The following is a 19,180-nucleotide window of genomic DNA, read 5'->3' as shown; positions in this document are numbered from 1 at the left end:
TTCTTTTTAATGGCTGAGTAATACTCCATTGTGTATATGTACCACAGCTTTCTTATCCATTCGTCTGCTGATGGACATCTAGGTTGCTTCCATGTCCTGGCTATTATAAACAGTGATGTGATGAACACTGGGGTACACGGGTCTCTTTCAGTTCTGGTTTCCTCGGTGTGTATACCTAGCAGTGGGATTGCTGGGTCGTATGGCAGTTCTATTTCCAGCTTTTTAAGGAATCTCCGTACTGTTCTCCATAGTGGCTGTACTAGTTTGCATTCTCACCAACAGTGGAAGAGAGTTACTTTTTTTCCACACCCTCTCCAGCATTTATTGCTTGTAGACGTTTTGATAGCAGCCATTCTGACCAGCGTGAGGTGGTACCTCATTGTGTTTTGATTTGCATTTCTCTGATAATGAGTGACGTTGAGCATCTTTTCATGTGTTTGTTAGCCATCTGTATGTCTTCTTTGGTGAAATGTCTGTTTAGTCTTTGGCCCATTTTTTGATTGATTCATTTATTTTTCTGGAATTGAGCTGCATGAGCTGCTTCTATATTTTTGAGATTAATTCAATGTCAGTTGCTTCACTTGGTATTATTTTCTCCCATTCTGAAGGCTGTCTTTTCACCTTGCTTATAGTTTCCTTCGTTGTGTAAAAGCTTTTAAGTTCAATCAGGTCCCATTTGTTTACTTTTGCTTTTATTTCCATTACTCTGGGAGGTGGGTCATAGATGATCCTGCTGTGATTTATGTTGGAGAGTGTTTTTTTCCCTATGTTTTCCTCTAGTTTTATAGTCTCTGGTCTTACGTTTAGATCTTTAATCCATTGTGAATTTACTTCTGTGTATGGTGTTAGAAAGTGTTCTAGTTTCTTTCTTTTACAAGTGGTTGACCAGTTTTCCCAGCATCACTTGTTGAAGAGATTGTCTTTTCTCCATTATATATTCTTGCCTCCTTTGTCAAAGATAAGGTGTCCATAGATGCGTGGATTCATCTCTGAGTTTTCTATTTTGTTCCATTGATCTATATTTCTGTCTTTGTGCCAGTACCATACTGTCTTGATGACTGTGGCTTTGTAGTAGAGCCTGAAGTTAGGCAGGTTGATTCCTCCAGTTCCATTCTTCTTTCTCAAGATTGCTTTGGGTATTCGAAGTTTTTGTATTTCCATACAAATTGTGAAATTATTTGTTCTAGTTATCTGAAAAATACTGTTGGTAGCTTGATAGGGATTGCATTGAATCTATAGATTGCTTTGGGTAGTATACTCATTTTCACTATATTGATTCTTCTGATCCATGAATGTGGTATATTTCTCCATCTATTTGTGTCCTCTTTGATTTCTTTCACCAGTGTTTTATAGTTTTCTATATAGAAGTCTTTAGTTTCTTTAGGTAGATATATTCCTAAGTATTTTATTCTTTTCGTTGCAATGGTGAATGGAGTTGTTTCCTTAATTTCTCTTTGTTTTCTCAGTTAGTGTATAGGAATCCAAGGGATTTCTGTGTGTTGATTTTATATCCTGTAACTTTACTATATTCATTGATTAGCTCTAGTAATTTTCTGGTGGAATCTTTAGGGCTTTCTATGTAGTGGATCATGTCATCTGCAAACAGTGAGTTTTACTTCTTCTTTTCCAATTTGAATTCCTTTTATTTCTTTTTCTGCTCTGATTGCTGTGGCCAAAACTTCCAAAACTATGTTGAATAGTAGTGGTGAAAGTGGGCACCCTTGTCTTATTCCTGATTTTAGGGGAAATGCTTTCAAATTTTCACCATTGAGGATAATGTTTGCTGTGGGTTTGTCAGATATAGCTTTTATTATGTTGACGTATGTTCCTTCTATTCCTGCTTTCTGGAAGATTTTTGTCATAAATGGATGTTGAATTTTGTCAAAGGCTTTCTCTGCATCTATTGAGATAATCATATGGTTTTTATTTTTCAATTAGTTAATGTGGTTTATTACTGTGATTTTCGGGTATTAAAGAATCCTTGCATCCCTGGGATAAAGCCCATTGGGTCATGATGTATGACCTTTTTAATATGTTGTTAGATTCTGTCTGCTAGAATTATGTTAAGGATTTTTGCATCTATGTTCATCAGTGATATTGGCCTGTATTTTTTCTTGTTTTGTGGCATCTCTGTCAGGTTTTGGTATTAGGTTGATGGTAGCCTCATAGAATGAGTTTGGAAGTTTACTTTCCTCTGCAATTTTATGGAAGAGTTTGAGTAGGATAGGTGTTAGCTCATCTCTAAATTTTTGGTAGAATTCAGCTGTGAAGCTGTCTGGTCCTGGGCTTTTGTTTGCTTGAAGATTTCTGATTACAGTTTCAATTTCCGTGCTTGTGATGGGTCTGTTAAGATTTTCTATTTATTCCTGGTTCACTTTTGGAAAGTTGTACTTTTTAAGAATTTGTCCATTTCTTCCAAGTTGTCCATTTATAATAGTTTCTTATGATCCTTTGTATTCCTGTGTTGTCTGTTGTGATCTCTCCATTTTCATTTCTAATTTTATTAATTTGATTTTTCTCCCTTTGTTTCTTGATGTGCATAGCTAATGGTTTCTCAATTTTATTTATCTTCTCAAAAAACCAGCTTTTGGCTTTGTTGATTTTTGCTATGATCTCTTGTTTCTTTTGCATTTATTTCTGTCCTAATTTTTAAGATTTCTTTCCTTCTACTAACCCTGGGGTTCTTCATTTCTTCCTTTTCTAGTTGCTTTAGGTGTAGAGTTAGGTTGGCATTACGCTTTTGATTGCTGAGGTATGTATTTCAAAGTGGCTCAGTGGTAAAGAATCTGCCTGCCAGTGCAGAAGACATAAAAGATTCCTGGATTGGGAAGATTCCCTGGAGAAGGATATGGCAACCCACTGCAGTATTCTTGCCTGGGAAATCTCATGGACAAAGGAGCCTGGCAGGCTACAGCCCATGGGTTCTCAAAAGAGTGGGACATGACCTAACAACAAAACAATACATTTCAAAAAAATCTATCTCAAATAAACACAGTGCCAGCTATACAACTAGATAAAGATCCAGGCCACCCCACCCATGAAGCTGCCCTTTTAGAAAGTCCTGGCTGACCTAGAAAACTGATCATTTGAGTGATCCTGCTTTTCCCTCCGTGTGCTTTAATTCCTGCTCTCTTTTTAAATTTGAGATCAAATTGCCAACACCTGCTGGATCATGGAAAAATCAAGAAAGTTCCAGAAAAACATCTATTTCTGCTTTATTGATTATGCCAAAGCCTTTGACTGTGTGGATCACAATAAACTGTGGAAAATTCTGAAAGAGATGGGAATATCAGACCACCTGACCTGCCTGTTGATAAATCTGTATACAGTTCAGGAAGCAACAGTTAGAACTGGACATGGAAAAACAGACTGGTTTCAAGTCGGAAAAGGAGTATGTCAAGGCTGTATATTGTCACCCTGCTTATTTAACTTAGATGCAGAGTACATCATGAGAAACGCTGGACTGGAAGAAACACAAGGTGGAATCAAGACTGCCGGGAGAAATATCAATAACCTCAGATATGCAGATGATACCACCCTTATGGCAGAAAGTGAAGAGGAACTCAAAAGCCTCTTGATGAAAGTGAAAGTAGAGAGTGAAAAGTTGGCCTAAAGCTCAACATTCAGAAAATGAAGATCATGGCATCTGGTCCCATCACTTCATGGCAAATAGATGGGGAAACTGTGGAAACAGTGTCAGACTTTATTTTTTGGGCTCCAAAATCACTGCAGATGGTGACTGCAGCCATGAAATTAAAACACTTACTCCTTTGAAGAAAAGTTATGACCAACCTAGATAGCATATTCAAAAGCAGAGACATTACTTTGCCAACGAAGGTCCATCTAGTCAAGGCTATGGTTTTTCCTGTGGTCATGTATGGATGTGAGAGGTGGACTGTGAAGAACGCTGAGCACCAAAGAATTGATGCTTTTGAACTGTGGTGTTGGAGAAGACTCTTGAGAGTCCCTTGGACTGCAAGGAGATCCAAAGAGTCCATTCTGAAGGAGATCAGCCCTGGGTGTTCATTGGAAGGACTGATGCTAAAGCTGAAACTCCAGTACTTTGGCCACCCCATGCAAAGAGTTGACTCATTGGAAAAGACTCTGATGCTGGGAAAGACTGGGGGCAGGAGGAGAAGGGAACAACAGAGGATGAGATGGCTGGATGGCATCACTGACTGGATGGATGTGAGTCTGAGTGAACTCCGGGAGTTGGTGATGGACAGGGAGGCCTGGCGTACTTTGATTCATGTGGTCGCAAAGAGTCGGACACAACTGAGCGACTGAACTGAATTTAACTTATAAGGAGTGAACTTGCAAAACCCTAGGTACCCCACCCTTAACCCAAATAAATGAAGAACCCCAGGTCTGCTAATGTTTGCTCTTGCTCTCTAGTGTGTGCTCCTGTTTCTTATATCCCAACCAAACCTCTCATTATGTAGCCCCACAGAATGTGCACCCCGCATAACCTGTGAATAATTAACCTTGTTTTTTCAAAGTTCCCCAGCCTTTTCTAGCTTCTAAGGGCTGCCTGTATTCCTTGGTTTGTGACCCTTTTCTGCCACCTTCAAAGCCAGTAATGCTGCATTCTCTCTGACACTGCTTCCTTTTTCACATCTTTTCTCTGACCCTTTCTTCTGCCTCTTGTACTTCAGAGGAACATTGTGATTACACTGGGCCCACTCAGATAATCCAGGATATCTATTTTAAAATGTTGATTACCATCTTTAATTCCATCTACAACCTCAATTACCCTTTGCCATACAACTGAACATAATCATAGGCTGCAAGAATTTGTACATGGACATCTTTGGGGGGAATCATTATTCTGTCTACCACAAATTCTGTTGAGATCTCACACATACCCTTATAGTTCACCCTCAACCCTCTTCTTGACTATGCAGATGGAACCAAGGAAGTCTGATGTGATTAACTTGTTTATTAGTTAAGTAGAGATTGATCATCTCTTTTTACAAATTCAAAGACATACATTTTTTTTCTAATATTCTCATAATAAATAAAGATCTCTTACATCAGATAGAACATGACTTTACTTTCAAGATTATCTTTGTTAGCAACAAACTCCTCAACAAACTCCAAATGCTAGACCAGTGGTTCACATTGACTACCAACATTTCAAAAACTGTTTTGGGGATTGAAATTGGGCTTCCAGGTATTTGTTTTCCAAATGAAAACAACACTCATCTGCTCTCCAAAATCTATCACCTATTCTTATCATTATTTCATTGACAAACATTCAGCACCAAAAAGAAAAGAATGTCAGAAAAATGTGTACTTCTTTAAATAATCTTAGGTTAATAAAAAATAAGTTTATTAGTGTTCCTTTTCTAATTTTGCTGATCTTTGACCTGGCTTTTAAAATCACTTATAAGACTTATTTACCTGTAGCAACTGTGCCACTGTCCACACGTGTCAAGGACTGGGGACGGCTTCGAAGTTTGCTTTTTAAAGATCTTGGTCTACGTGGTGATGCAGGTGATACAGGAGCTTCTGATGATTGGACTTTGCTATCTTTAATCGCTCGAAGGCGTTCATAGAGATCCTGTAGCTCCTTATTCTGCTGGGTTTGAAGATTTACCACCTCCTGAATATGTCTGAAGGAAAATCATGCAGAAAGCACTTTAATGGCACAGGAGCCATATAGATGAGCCAAGGAACTCTACCAGTACAAGTAAAGTTTAACGAGCAATTTAGATTAAGAATGTGGAAATACAGAATATTTTCACAAAACTAAGATGATCAGTGCCTTCCTTAAGTGCAACATTAATCAGACATAAAGAAAAAGCTCAATAAATTGACAAGAACAAATTTATAAAACCTCAATATAGTAAAAGATAATTTAAAAAATTAAAGTTACATAGTACTGATAATATTAGCATGATTATATGTTACAAGTATAAATAGGAAAAAAATTTTCAACATAGTAAAAGGTTAATATTCAGAACATATAAATATCTGCCAAAAATCAATGACTGTATAGAAAAGGGGGGGAAATAATAAGAAAAAGTAACTCTAAAGGAAAGGATATACAAGTAGCTAATAAATATGAGATGATGTACAACCTTAGTATTAATTAGAACACAAATTTTAAAAATAATTTTTATTCATCTGAGTGGAATAAAATTAAAAGAATCAATAACACCCAGTCTAATGTTGTGAAGGAGTGGGAAAACAGGCACTTGTACAAACCTCTAATCCAGCAATTCCACTTTTAGGTATCTATCCTTCTAATATAAGTACACAAACATAAAAGGATGTTCACTTCAACATTTTTTATATAAGCAAAATATGGGATAAAACTGAAATTCTCATTAAGGAGGGATTAAATAAACTTTGGGGCTTTCCAGGTGGTGCAGTGGTGAAGAATCCACCTGCCAATGCAGGATATGAGGGGTTAATCCCTGGGTAGGAAAGATGCCCTTGAGAAGGAGATAGCAACCCACTCCAGTATTCTTGCCTGGAAAATTTCATGGACAGAGGAACCTGGCAGGCTACAGTTCATGGGGTTGCAAAGAGTTAGATGCAACTGTGCACACATACACACAAATAAACTTTAAATGGCTATATGCTATCCCAATGCATGGAATAAAGATTATTTGTGCAAACATGAAGAGGAGACAATGTTAAGCCAAAAAATGCAGAATAACATGTATATTATGATCCTACTTTTATAAACTTAAAAACTATATTTGTAAATGCATAAAAAATGACAGACAAGTTATATACCAGTGGTTGCCTATGAGAAATGAGGTTATAGCATGAGAAATAGACTGTTTTGTGTGCATTTTTACTGTTGTAATATTATGATTTATAATTTAAAAAGATGTTATTTGATCTCGGTCCCTATTCCTGGCACACTGTTCCTAAAACCCTTGTAATTTTCTAAATAGTAAGAGTGATCAGAGAATCTTTTGTTACAATGTTTGGTCTTTTGTCCTCAAATAGCTCCAGTTCCTGAAATATTTCCAGAGTGATAAAGGAATGTCTCATTATTCAAAACAAGCCCCTTTAAATCACAAAATGACTTTTGGATAGCCCCTAAGGATGGGTACCTCTAAGGAGGGAAAAGAGGCTGGAGGTTGAATTAATTACCAATGGCCAATGATTTACTCAATCATGCCTACATAATGAAGTTTCCATAAAAATCTGTGAATTACAGGGATTCTGAGAGCTTCCAGGTTGATGAAGGCATGGAGGTGCTGGGATAGTAGCACTCCTCAGAGGCCATGAAGTTCCTTGCCCCTTCTATACCTTGCCATCTGGCTGTTCTTGAGTTGCATCCTTTTATAATAAACCAATAATCTAGTAAGAAAACTGTTTTCCTGAGTTCTATAAGCCATTCTAGCAAGTTAATCAAACCTGAGGAGAGGTTTGTGGAAACCTGTGGTAACAGGTTGGTCAGAAGCATAGGTAACACTACTTGGACTTGTGATGGGCACCTGAAGGGGGCAGTCTTGTGGGACTGAGCCCTTAGCCTCTGGGATCTGATGCTATCTTTGTAGTTTTCAATCATAAATTTTTTTGAATCATTAAAATGTCACCAGGGCTTCTCTGGTAGCTCAGCTGGTAAAGAATCCACCTGCAATGCAAGAGACCCTGGTTCAATTCCTGGGTCGGGAAGATCCCCTGGAGAAGGGATAGACTACCCACTCCAGGCTTCCCTGGTGGCTCAGATGGTTAAGAATCTGCCTGCAATGCAGGAGACCTGGGTTCAATCCCTAGGTTGGGAAGATCCCCTGGAGGAGGGCATTGCGACCCACTCCAATATTCTTGCCTGGACAATCCCCATAGACAGAGGAGCCTGGCGGGCTACAGTCCATGGGGTCTCAAAGAGTAGGACACAACTGAGTGACTAATCACACAGCACAAAATGTCACCAATCTCAATTAGCTACCAGTCAAATACTTAGTTCTATAAAACCCAAAGCAATCAGATTTGTTACAAAAGAGAAACAGTTCTTACTTTTCTCTTAATCTTTGAAGCTCCACCTTTAAGTCCTCATCCTCTATTTCTGACTCATCATCACTGCTCATTGGGGAAGACGGTGAATAAAAGTGTGAGCTCTGTGTTTGAACACAGGCTTTTTCTTCACAGAGTGGTAAGTGCTTTTCTCTCTCTGTACCAGTCTTTGCCACTGATTTCCCTCTGTCAGGAAGAGCAGCTGAAAATTCACTATTAGAGCTAGGCTGTTTCCTAGCAGTAAGTATCTCTCTCTCTTTAAGTAGTTCAGATCCAGACTGCATGCTACTTCCTGTGGCTGAATTTTCTTCCAATTCCTTTTCTGTAGTCATCGAAGATATATCAGTTTCACAAGCTATACTAAAAGATGAAAAGTTGTCAGTTTGTTTGGAAATTCTTGGATCTTCTTTGAAGGTTTCGTGAAGAGCTTGTAACTTCTGAGAAGAAAGTGAAGTTTGTGGATTGTGTGTGACAGGTTCCATTTCTACAAATTGAGACTTTGCTGTGTCAGTAAAGGCTAAAGTTTCTTCACTAGACTGACTTGTCATTTTATTGAATGTTGATATGTGTTCTATTCCAAAAGATGTCACTTCCGCTGACTCCTGCTGGGGAACTGTAATCACCTGAAATACAAAAAGGCAGAGGTGGCTGGCTCTGCCTAACCAAAGAGTAAACCCACAAAGAAATTCAATATATTATATGGTATAGACAATTGGATGGTCTTCTGTGATGTACACACATTGATAATACCAAAACTTTAAAATACTTTCACTGCAGGGGCCATAGATTTGACCCCTAGTCAGGGAAGTTCTGCATGTCACATGGAGCAACCAAAGGAAAAAAAAAGTTTAAAAAAATCCCATTTATTCTTGCCATATTCAAAGGTTTTCGGTTGGGCCCTTTGTAAATTCAGTTGGCTACATATTGCTCAAATACAATTCTGCAATTAAAACATTCCATAGGTGCACATACAACTAACACCATTTTATAAACCATATATACTTCAATAAAAAATTTAAAATATTTTAATTGCCAAGATTCTAAAGGACATGAAATTAGATTTATAAAAAAGATGACCCAACCACCCACCAAAAAACAATGACACAGATCTATGTTCTGTTCCAGTTACTAAAATCCTCATTTCTTTAGACTCACCTTTAGTGGATGGCTACAGAAGGTGAGAAGATGCATATAAGGGGGAAAAATTAAATATGATAATAATCTACATTTAAAATAATTACCATCTACAGACCTAGATCTTCAATGCTGTCACCTTTCATAATGCCCCTATAGAAAATGATTCTACCAAAGACACAAACCTGAAACCGACCCCGCTGAAATGATCCACTCGTTGCTTTACATTTACTCAAAGACCTAGTATCAGTTGTGGACTCTCCTGTCAGATGAATGGGGTCAGGAACAACAGCTGATCTCGTATCTTCTGTTTCCACTGCAAGTTTTGCCAAATTGTAAGCAGAAAGGAGAAAATTGTTTGTTAATATTACATTTGTTTGCATTACCAGAAATGAAGAAAAGTAGAAAAAGCTTAACTCCTGCTAGACAATTAAAAAAGTGTTAATGTAATAAGCAACACTGTAGAAGCCCCTACCTCTAAATCAGACATTTCAAGATTTATCCTGAGACTTAGTGTCCATATGAAATGAATACTTTAAAACAATTAGTTACAAAAGGAAAAATAAAATGGAAATGACATTAATGGGATGTGTTACATACATGGGCTATATGGAAAAGGTGGCAAGATTTGTGTATGAATAACAACAGAAAGAAACAGAAGTAAATGAAAAATGATGTTACCTAGTCTATGTCCCTGACTGTAAGCACACTACCTTGACGGACTTTTGATCTCTTGAAAAAGCTGGTTGACTGCCGTAGCCTGTATGCCCAGCTTTTTAATTTGCGAGTCCAGGATTTCTTGCTAATAGGATTTTTGAGACTAGGACAAGTAAAGCTTAGGCCAAAATATCCACCTCCTGTCTGCAGATGAATGGCTCCACCACTTGACACAGCAGCAGGATAGGCCTCTGGATCTCCCGGAAGTGAAGCATCTGGGGACATCTCCTAATGGAGACAAAAAGAGGAAAGCCAAAATGGTAATAATTTACATGAGGCAGAGCAGTTATTTATACCATTGGAGTTTCTTGTATGGACCAATTAGCAATCAAAAACAAAATGCTATGTATATTTCTATTAATAGTACTATGTCAGACTAAACCTGAAGTATTGAACTTACAGGAATTAAGCCTTCTTTTTCTTTAAAAATATTATTTAGACTTCAGATAAATAAAATCATAGAATATTAAATTTCTACCCTAGAATATTTTTTATCATAGCAACTTTGAAAACTGAAAATTAAAATCTGAACTAAAGAACCTTCATTATACCAACTTGCTAAAAAAAAAAAGTTAGTTAAATCTTATGATCTTAAAATGGAAATTTTCATCTATGCTTATATTACTTAAGACAGTTAAAGATGCCTGACACACATGATAAACACAGAAAATCAAGATATCTAGGCATTTAGATTTACAGAAATATATTACCAAATCAAATTTATTACATTATGTAATCACACAGAAATTTAATTTAAAATGGATCTCAAAATTATTTGAAATTCAAACTCTAAAAATTGTTAACATCAGGCCACAGCTGACTATAAAATCACACTTCCCTCTTCTTGTATTCCCATTTTTCCCCCGAAAAATAAGAATTAACTGCTGTTTCTGAGTACTTTAAAAATAAATTCCTTATAATAACTCATACAAAAAATTAATATACACAGCCACAAATACTTTGGGAAACCTGAGAATGGCCCCTACAAATTTAGAAAATTAAAAAGTATTGAAAAGCTCAAAGAATAGGATTTAGCATTTGTCTGAAGGAAGATCGCCTGAAGTGAAGTGAAGTCGCTCAGTCGTGCCCGACTCTTTCAGACCGCATGGACTGTACCCTGCCAGGCTCCTCCATCCATGGGATTTTCCAGGCAAGAATACTGGGGTGGGTTGCCATTTCCTTCTCCAAAACAGCCTAAAAGCAGCACTAAGTAATCTGCAGTTTGGGATAAGCACTTTTAATACTTAGAGTCAACAGTCATTAAAAGTAAAATTCCAAACAACTAGTTTTTATTTTCCAAAGTCCTATTTTGGACTAAAATACTACTTTTGTAAAAAGAAAAAAAAAACTCTCAATAACATTGGTCCCACTGAAATTACAGAAAAGATTTTTATTAAGTAATAACTGGATCAAGATGATAAATTAAATACAAGTTCTAGCTTCTCTTATCAACCCAAAGCTATAAGTGCAACAGGAAAAACAGATGTAAACACAGGCATATAAGATTAAAGGAGGAAAAAGTAGCCTCCTTTAATCTGCATAATGACATATACAAGAACTGTTTCAAAATGCAGTAAACTCAGGTGGGAGATATGGGCAGCAGGAGAGAGCACCCTGAACAACCAAAAGGATGAGTAGCTGGACAGAATGCTTGCAAAGCTACACACAATTTGTCTCCTATCTGTCACTTTAACATCATCTTGTAACACCCTACTACTTACTGGCCTTCTTTTGGTTCCTAAAACAGGTCTCTACCTGTGAATATCACCATCACAAACAAATCCTTCTGTGACTACCCTATCTAAAGTAATTCCTTAGTCATCCTATCGTAGCCCTTTTAATTTGTTTAGGATTTACTTTCCCCCACTAGAGTGTGAGTTCCACAAAAAATACAGATCTTGACTTATTCACTGCTCAGTAGATATCCACTGAATGGAAGAGTGAACTGGTTAGGGTACCAAAGAAGGAACAGCCAGGCAGTTCTGCACCTTCCTACCCCACCTCCATAACAAAGAAAAGACATCAGAGGCATCTGCTCCCAAATAAGAGTGGCAAGAGGAAAATGTTTGTGGCCAAGAAAAATATCAGCAATATAGGGAGGAGATAAGATCTAGGAGTAAGGGGAAGCCCTGCTACTTTTGAAGACTAGCTATTAGACCTCCCTCTAGGCAGCATCAGAGACAAGTCGCAATAACCAGTGCCAGGAAGCATGTCCCACGCCTCCCTCATAATTACTAGAGTAAGAATATAGTAATTATATATAACATTTACAAACAGACCAAAAGGGAATCTCATGGGGGAAAAAGAAAAACTGAGTACACAATGAAGAATCACCAACACTTTTGGGAAATCAGTACTTTAAGAAAACACTAAACTCAACAAATAGAATAGCCAAGGAAATAGCATTAATAACATAGAATAAGGCTTTAATATCTAAAAAGACATGTGTGAATATACTACATCCATAAGAAAAAGAAATTATTAGAAATTAAAAATATAATCCTTTACATAAAAAATAGCTGAATAGGAGATTATAAACAGCTTATAAATAGAGAAATTCTCCCAGTACAAAAGGCAAAAGGACAACGAGATGGAAAACATGAAATGAAAAGTTAAATAGATAAGAAAAAAAGTAAATGAAGAAATAAAACTGTCTATTCACAGATGATATGATCTTATATATTATATAGAATATCCACCAAAAGCTATTACAGCTAATAAACAAAGCAAAGTAGAAGGATATAACATCAACAATCAGAAATCAATTGTATTTCTATATGCTACCAATGAAAAATCAGAAAAGGAAATTTTAAAAAGCAATTTCATTTATAATAACAATAAAGAGAATAAAATAACAAACTGCTGGAACAACTTGATGATCACATGCAGAAAAATGAAGCTGGATCTTTATCTCACACCATATACAAAAATTAACTCAAAATGATGCTACTATCAGGATGAGGAACATGTGTATACCTGTGGCAGATTCATGTTGATGTATGGCAAAAACAATATAATATTGTAAAGTAATTAACCTCCAATTAAAATAAATAAATTAAAAAATGAAATAAAGACTTTTTGGACATTTAAAAAATCAAATTGCTAATCCATGCAACATATTTAAAAATATTATTTATAGAAGCATTTGAGGAGGAAAACAAAATGGAATTCTAGGACACCAGAAACAGTGGCAGGTAATAAGTTTGATCAAATGGACATTTGAAACAAATAAAAGAATCCATTTGACTTTGACACTTGGAAGATTTTCTTTTGAGCAAAAAAGCTTAAATAATAGAGAGAATTACATTTCATTTTTTATGGTTCTAATCACATTACATGATCATCAGATAACACATATAATATGTTATTTACCGATTTTCAATTCTTCCAATCAACCTACAGACAAGGCATAACCAACTATTAAAAAATGTAGATGTTATAAACTTTGCTAATGCTAAAATGTAATTTAAGTAATAAAAAATGGGAGGTGTATAGGGAAGAAAAATAGAGGAAAGAGAAAATATAATTTCTCCACCATTCAGAGAAATAGTCAGATTTTATTGTAGGAAATTGCTAAATCCAAAAATCAGTAAGTACAAGTTATTAATAGCAATGACCACAAGAACTAAAACCAGGAACTTAAATGTTTGGGGAGTGGGAGTGTCAACACAACAATTTAATTTCCTATCCTTCTGAAATTTTGTGTTTATGCATTAACTGCATAATTTTAAATTACTAGTTTATAAAAAAATAAGTTATTTTTATTCAATGGGATGTTATGCTGTTAGGTGAGGTAAAACTATGGATTCTGATATGAATAGATGTCTGTAAGTGGCAGAAAAAATGCAGAACAGTACATGTATATAAGGAAGTATATGTATATAAATATACAGTATATATCTGTATCTTTGTAAATAGATATAATACATATAAAAAAGTGCTATATAAATATTTGTATGTTAGTTAAAACCATGTCTGGGAAGATTTATTAACAGCTGTGTCTATAGGTTTGGAAGTGGGGTGGATTTTACTTTATATATATGCATATACTACTTATATATTAATAATAATAGAGATACAGTGATAAATATTTGTAAATGTCTATGATATACTATAAAATAAAAAATTAAGTTGTAGACCAATATGTTTATAGCACAATCCAATTTTATTGAATAAAAAGTTATAGGTTTTTATCTAGATCTGTATAAGCTTAAGTCAAGAAGGATAAGTACCATATAGTGGATAAGCACCAGATAGTGGTTATCCCTACGAGCTGAAGGAACAGAAAAGAGAAGTTAAATTCTTACATTAAATACATTGAGAAAAAAACAAATCAGGAGATTATGGGGGATTTTAATTTTCTTAAAAATTTTTTTTTCAAATAAAAAACCCACAAACAAGATTAAATTAGAACCATAAAATTTTAAAAAGGAAACTGATAATAGGTATTTTTAAGTGGAAATCTAAAAGCAAGTTCTTCCTATCCCCTAAAACAATCTATCAGTCCTGTTCTGTCATTAATATAAACATAAACATTGCTCACAAGTTCCTAGCTAATTCAACAGAGGGGTCTCACCAAAGATACTTCTACTGCCTCTATTAAGAAGTTTTAGGCCCCTGCATCCTAAGCCATGGTCTTTTAAACACCTGTGACCTCAGAATCTTATGACATAGATAATTTCATTTCAAAGGACAGAACTTTAGAAAAGAAGGCATTTCTTTTAAAAGCATAAGGAATTGGTTAGAAAGAATGATACTTACATGTAAACATAATTCGCTGGGTATAGAAGTTATCACATTCAGGTCCCTTTTGAACACTGATATGTTAGCAGGCTGATTCACAGCCACATTGGACAGAATCTTAGAGCCTGTCTGCTGAAAATTAGGGGACTGTGCAGTACTATCTTGAATTCCACAGTGACTGGTGCCTATGACTTCTGGCACTGGACATGAGAGTACATCTTCAGCAGAGGAAGAAAATGGAGAGTCTATGCTTTGGGTATCCTTCTGACTCTCAGGGTAGATGCTAGGTATGTTATGCTCCTGATAGAGCAAATTTCTTAATTTTTCATCCAGAGTTTTAATTCGGTTGTCTGCAAATTCCATTTTTGGAGGTCTTTCCCCATCTGATTCCAGGACAGTAGAGGATAGAAGGCTGGTTGGTTCAAGGCCAGGATTCTGAGTGGGAACAACCATCTTAGGAGAACTTGCTTCCATGTTCACTGCAGTTTCTCCTTCTTGGGAAATGAATTCTGCATCCGTAGTTCGCTGCTGCACTAGTAAGGATTGAGGCTTTTGATCAGATATAAATGCCGGGGTTGTAAGACAGTTAGTAGCAATCTGAGTTGACTCATCAGAAGCTGCCTGACTGGCAGCTTGGTGACCTGGATACACAGGTAGAAATATGCCTGCTTCATTGGTGAGTCCCTCACATTCAAGTGGAACTGCACGAACCGAAGTAGCAGTATGACCGGAACTACTAGCAACTAGTGCCGTTATTTGCTTGTCATCTTCTACTTGATAAAGTATAGCTGGCTGCTTAGTTTCTACACTGGCATATTCAGAAATCTTACCATCAACTACATCCTTGTGTTGTGATGTGGAGGTGAAAAGTACACGCTGGCACGGATTACTTTCTAGAGTAAGCAGTGTGTCCTGTGTTATTTCCTTATTACTTATGTTTCTTGGACCTGAAATAATAACAAAGAATGGCTAAGCATGTATTGGTAAGCACAAAGCATAGACTAGTCCAAACTCAAAAGGGACAAGGAGGAACAAGGTGCAGAACCAGTGTGAAACTACTCTTGTAAATAAGAATCAAAATACACAGAATTCAACCTGACAAGGAGAAAAACCTTTTTTTTTTTCATAAATAATGAAATTTAAATGGCTTAAGTTATATTCTAATATTAACATCTTCAAAAATGCTTATGGAAATTCTCTTAAATGAAATATAATACCCATATTGTTGTTCAGTCACTAGTCATGTCCAACTCTTGGCGACCCTATGGACTGTAGCACGCCAGACTTCCCTGTCCTTTCCTATCTCCCAGAGTTTGCTCAAATTCATGTCCATTGAGTTGGTGATACTATCTAATCATCTCATCCTCTGCTGCCCTCTTCTCCTTTTGCCTTCAATCTTTTCCAGCATCAGAGTCTTTTCCATGAAAACAACTTAAAGATATGGTATATATTTTGCATCCCCATCTTCTAGGTCTGAATAAAGGTGCAGACAACAAACACTTACTAGAAAGTAGGTTTAACCCAGGAACTGTAGGCATGTACTGCTGAAGAGAAGGAGAAGATTGAGCCTCCCGGTTTCTTATTGTCTGATTTATACAAAATCGCCATCGACCAACTGGGGATGACTGAGGAGGAGCAGATTCATCTGTAGAAAGAATTGGCAAAAATTAATATGGTAAGCAACTGTCAATATGTTTAACTTGTTAACTAAGAAAATCAGGTTAAAACAACAAATTGTCTTTTATCTCCATTTCCAACAGCACTAGGCTAACTTACTTCTAAGACCAGACCTCCCAAACCCAATTGACAAACACTCTAAAAAACTAAGTGCAAGATATCTTTAGAGAAGGATTTTGGATTCTTCAGAAATGAACACTGCATCAGTAGTGATTAAAAGCAGGGCACTTCTTTTTGGAAAAAAATGAAAAGCATTTTTTCCATTAAAATCTACATCTTTGTTTTGTACCTTGATTATGGTGGTGCTTACACATATCTATAGTGAAGTCGCTCAGTCGTATCCGACTCTTTGCGACCCCGTGGACTGTAGCCCACAAGGCTCCTCCGTCCATGGGATTCTCCAGTCAAGAATACTGGAGTGGGTTGCCATTTCCTTCTCCAGGAGATCTTCCCCACCTAGGGATCAAACCCAGGTCTCCCGCATTGCAGGCAGATACTTTAACCTCTGAGCCACCAGGGAAGCCCCTGTGTATACGTATATATGTATACGTATATGTGTATATGTATATACATATCTATAAGAGGACTAAAATTTACAGAACTCTACACCAAAAGAAAAAAAGCCAATTTTACTTTATAACAACTTAAAAAATAAAGAAAAATAAGCCCCTACATCTGTATTCCTACTTTGTTAACTTATTCAAATAAGTAATTCTCTTTTAAACTTTACCCTACTTTGCCAGTTAGAAATCTACTCAAACTCCTACTAATAAGAAAATGAAGACAGAGGAGAACCCTAGCATCCTAAAACAATCTAACTTTCAAGATAATGGTATCTGGTTCCATGACTCCCACACCACCTGTTGTTTCTTCATGCTATTATTAATTCCTTCAGAGGTCCTCATTTGTCTATGGCTCTTCTCCCCCTCACAGATACTCTAAATATACCTATGATCAGAGCTAAAAAGAATGGAGAAAAAAGGTTGTGAGAAGAGAAAATAGAAGACCTCATTTTTAGTCCATGGAAGTTTATCTGGTATCTCATTTACAAAAACTTATTAGTGATCAGAGCAGGTAGAAGCATATCATTGGTGGAATGAAATCAAGAAACGAATGCTACTGATATTAAACATGAAGCAAACTCAGAACACAGTGATTTTAGTTAAGAAAGTCGCTGTCAATCTCATATCAGGAGAAAAATAAAACTTGCCAGTTAAGTTCAAACATTAAAGCTGTTAAAGGTCATCAGTACTGTGACTGCTTTTCTGATAACATACCATGTGACAACTCAGAAATAAATTAATCAGGTAAAGAACCAATACTTGGAGGAAATCTGGAGAAGAGTTTTAATTCTCACTTTTTTTACTTCTTATTTCTGAACTATAAAGTCCTTTCAAAGTGTGGGGAAACCTATATTAACAATTTATCAAATTCCTTTATTGGCTGATATCCTTCCCAAGGTATGTAAATTAAAAGTTTCCAAATGTCTTGCTTCAAAAGCCAAATGGTAAATTTTGTTAAATATACTTACTGCTGGTTTGGCTGGATGCAGAATTTATCTGTACTTGTTCAGATGATCCTGTCTGAATTAAAAATGAATAGATAAATAAAGAAGTTCCTGATACATATTCGAGAAGACCTATTTGCTAAGCAACTGCTCTTACTTGGCTACTGCTGGGTTCCACAGTAACAGAGTCAACTCCAACAGCTCTTTCTGTAGCAGAGTGAACATGAAGGATCTCCTGGGCTTGACCTACGATAGCCCTCAATTCTTCCACAAATTTTTCTTTTTCACTTTCCAGGACAAAGTTATCTTCAACCTATCCAAAAGGAAAAGTAAGCCTATTCAAAAGAATGCATTTAATGTCTTCAAAATTATAATATGATGACTACCATAAAGAAAAATTAATTGCTATTTAGATCTGATTGCCACAACAGAGTTAAGAAAGACTAGCAATAAAATGCCAGACAACACATTAAATTATTCTTTCTACTTGAGATCACCAGCATTTGTCAGATTGGCACTACTTACCAGAAGCCAACATTTTAAAAAATTTTGGCATTCTATAAATTAATTGCCATTTGAAGAACATAACTGAGGCAATGTTTACATTTAAAACTAGGATGTCCAAACCCAAAAGCTTTTAAATCAAAAATCACAAAATGAAACATCTCTAAAGATGATAAAGTATGGCCCCAAGACAGTTCACAAAATACTAAGGTGAATAAGAGGCAGAATTCACAATATTATTAACATTTTCAAATGTTAAATTCTGCTTGGCCAGGAATGTATATCCAAAGAAAACTGGCAGAAACGAAAGTATTATGTACTCTTCCTGCCACCCTAGCCCATTCCCCTAAAAAAAGAGGGGAATACTAACTTAAGCCTAGCGATTCAAAGAAAATACAAAAACTAAATGAAATGATGAACATTACTTGAACACCTTTATGTAAGATGTTATAACTGTATAAACTATTAATGCTTAGGCCTCATCCCCCCAAATTCTAATTTAATTAGGGACCCAGGAAACAGAACTGTTTTTGTCTTCGGGTTTTTTTGGCCACACCATGTGGTTTGCAGGATCTTAGTTCCCCAACCAGGGACTGAACCTGGGCAACTGCAGTGAAAGCTCCAAGTCCTAACCACTGGACCTCTAAGTAATTCCCCAAAGGACTGTTTTTTAAAAGCTCTTCTGTTGATTTTGACATGCAGCTAGAGTTAAGAACCACTGACCTAGCTCCTCTCTTAATGAAACTCCCTCATATTCTACACATAAATATACTGACACCAGAGGGGGTATAGTGACTTACTTTTGATCATAACCAATTTAGCTCTTTACAAATTTTAAAAAGCAGCAGTACCCTAAGAAAATATGGCTCTCAGTAAATGATGGGGGAGAATTAAAGGGGGAAAAGACAAAGAATGTTG

The 19,180-nt window shown here is 36.2% G+C and overlaps 1 protein-coding gene across 1 annotated transcript in view; it reads right to left on the bottom strand.

Annotated features, from left to right (window-relative positions):
* Positions 1-19,180, bottom strand: part of WNK3 (WNK lysine deficient protein kinase 3) — a 194,039-nt gene that overhangs the window by 25,658 nt on the left and 149,201 nt on the right. Inside the window, exons 14-21 of the mRNA XM_070291607.1 lie at positions 17,916-18,071; positions 17,783-17,834; positions 16,079-16,219; positions 14,593-15,521; positions 9,969-10,059; positions 9,300-9,430; positions 7,984-8,603; positions 5,404-5,615 (exon numbers count right to left, since the gene is read on the bottom strand). Of these exons, the coding sequence (XP_070147708.1) occupies positions 5,404-5,615; positions 7,984-8,603; positions 9,300-9,430; positions 9,969-10,059; positions 14,593-15,521; positions 16,079-16,219; positions 17,783-17,834; positions 17,916-18,071 (2,332 nt within the window). The remainder of the gene's footprint in view (positions 1-5,403; positions 5,616-7,983; positions 8,604-9,299; positions 9,431-9,968; positions 10,060-14,592; positions 15,522-16,078; positions 16,220-17,782; positions 17,835-17,915; positions 18,072-19,180) is intronic.

The sequence above is a fragment of the Ovis canadensis genome, chromosome X, assembly GCF_042477335.2.
Source record: "Ovis canadensis isolate MfBH-ARS-UI-01 breed Bighorn chromosome X, ARS-UI_OviCan_v2, whole genome shotgun sequence".
Classification (NCBI taxonomy): domain Eukaryota; kingdom Metazoa; phylum Chordata; class Mammalia; order Artiodactyla; family Bovidae; genus Ovis; species Ovis canadensis.
This window is presented reverse-complemented; position numbering and strand designations above follow the sequence as displayed.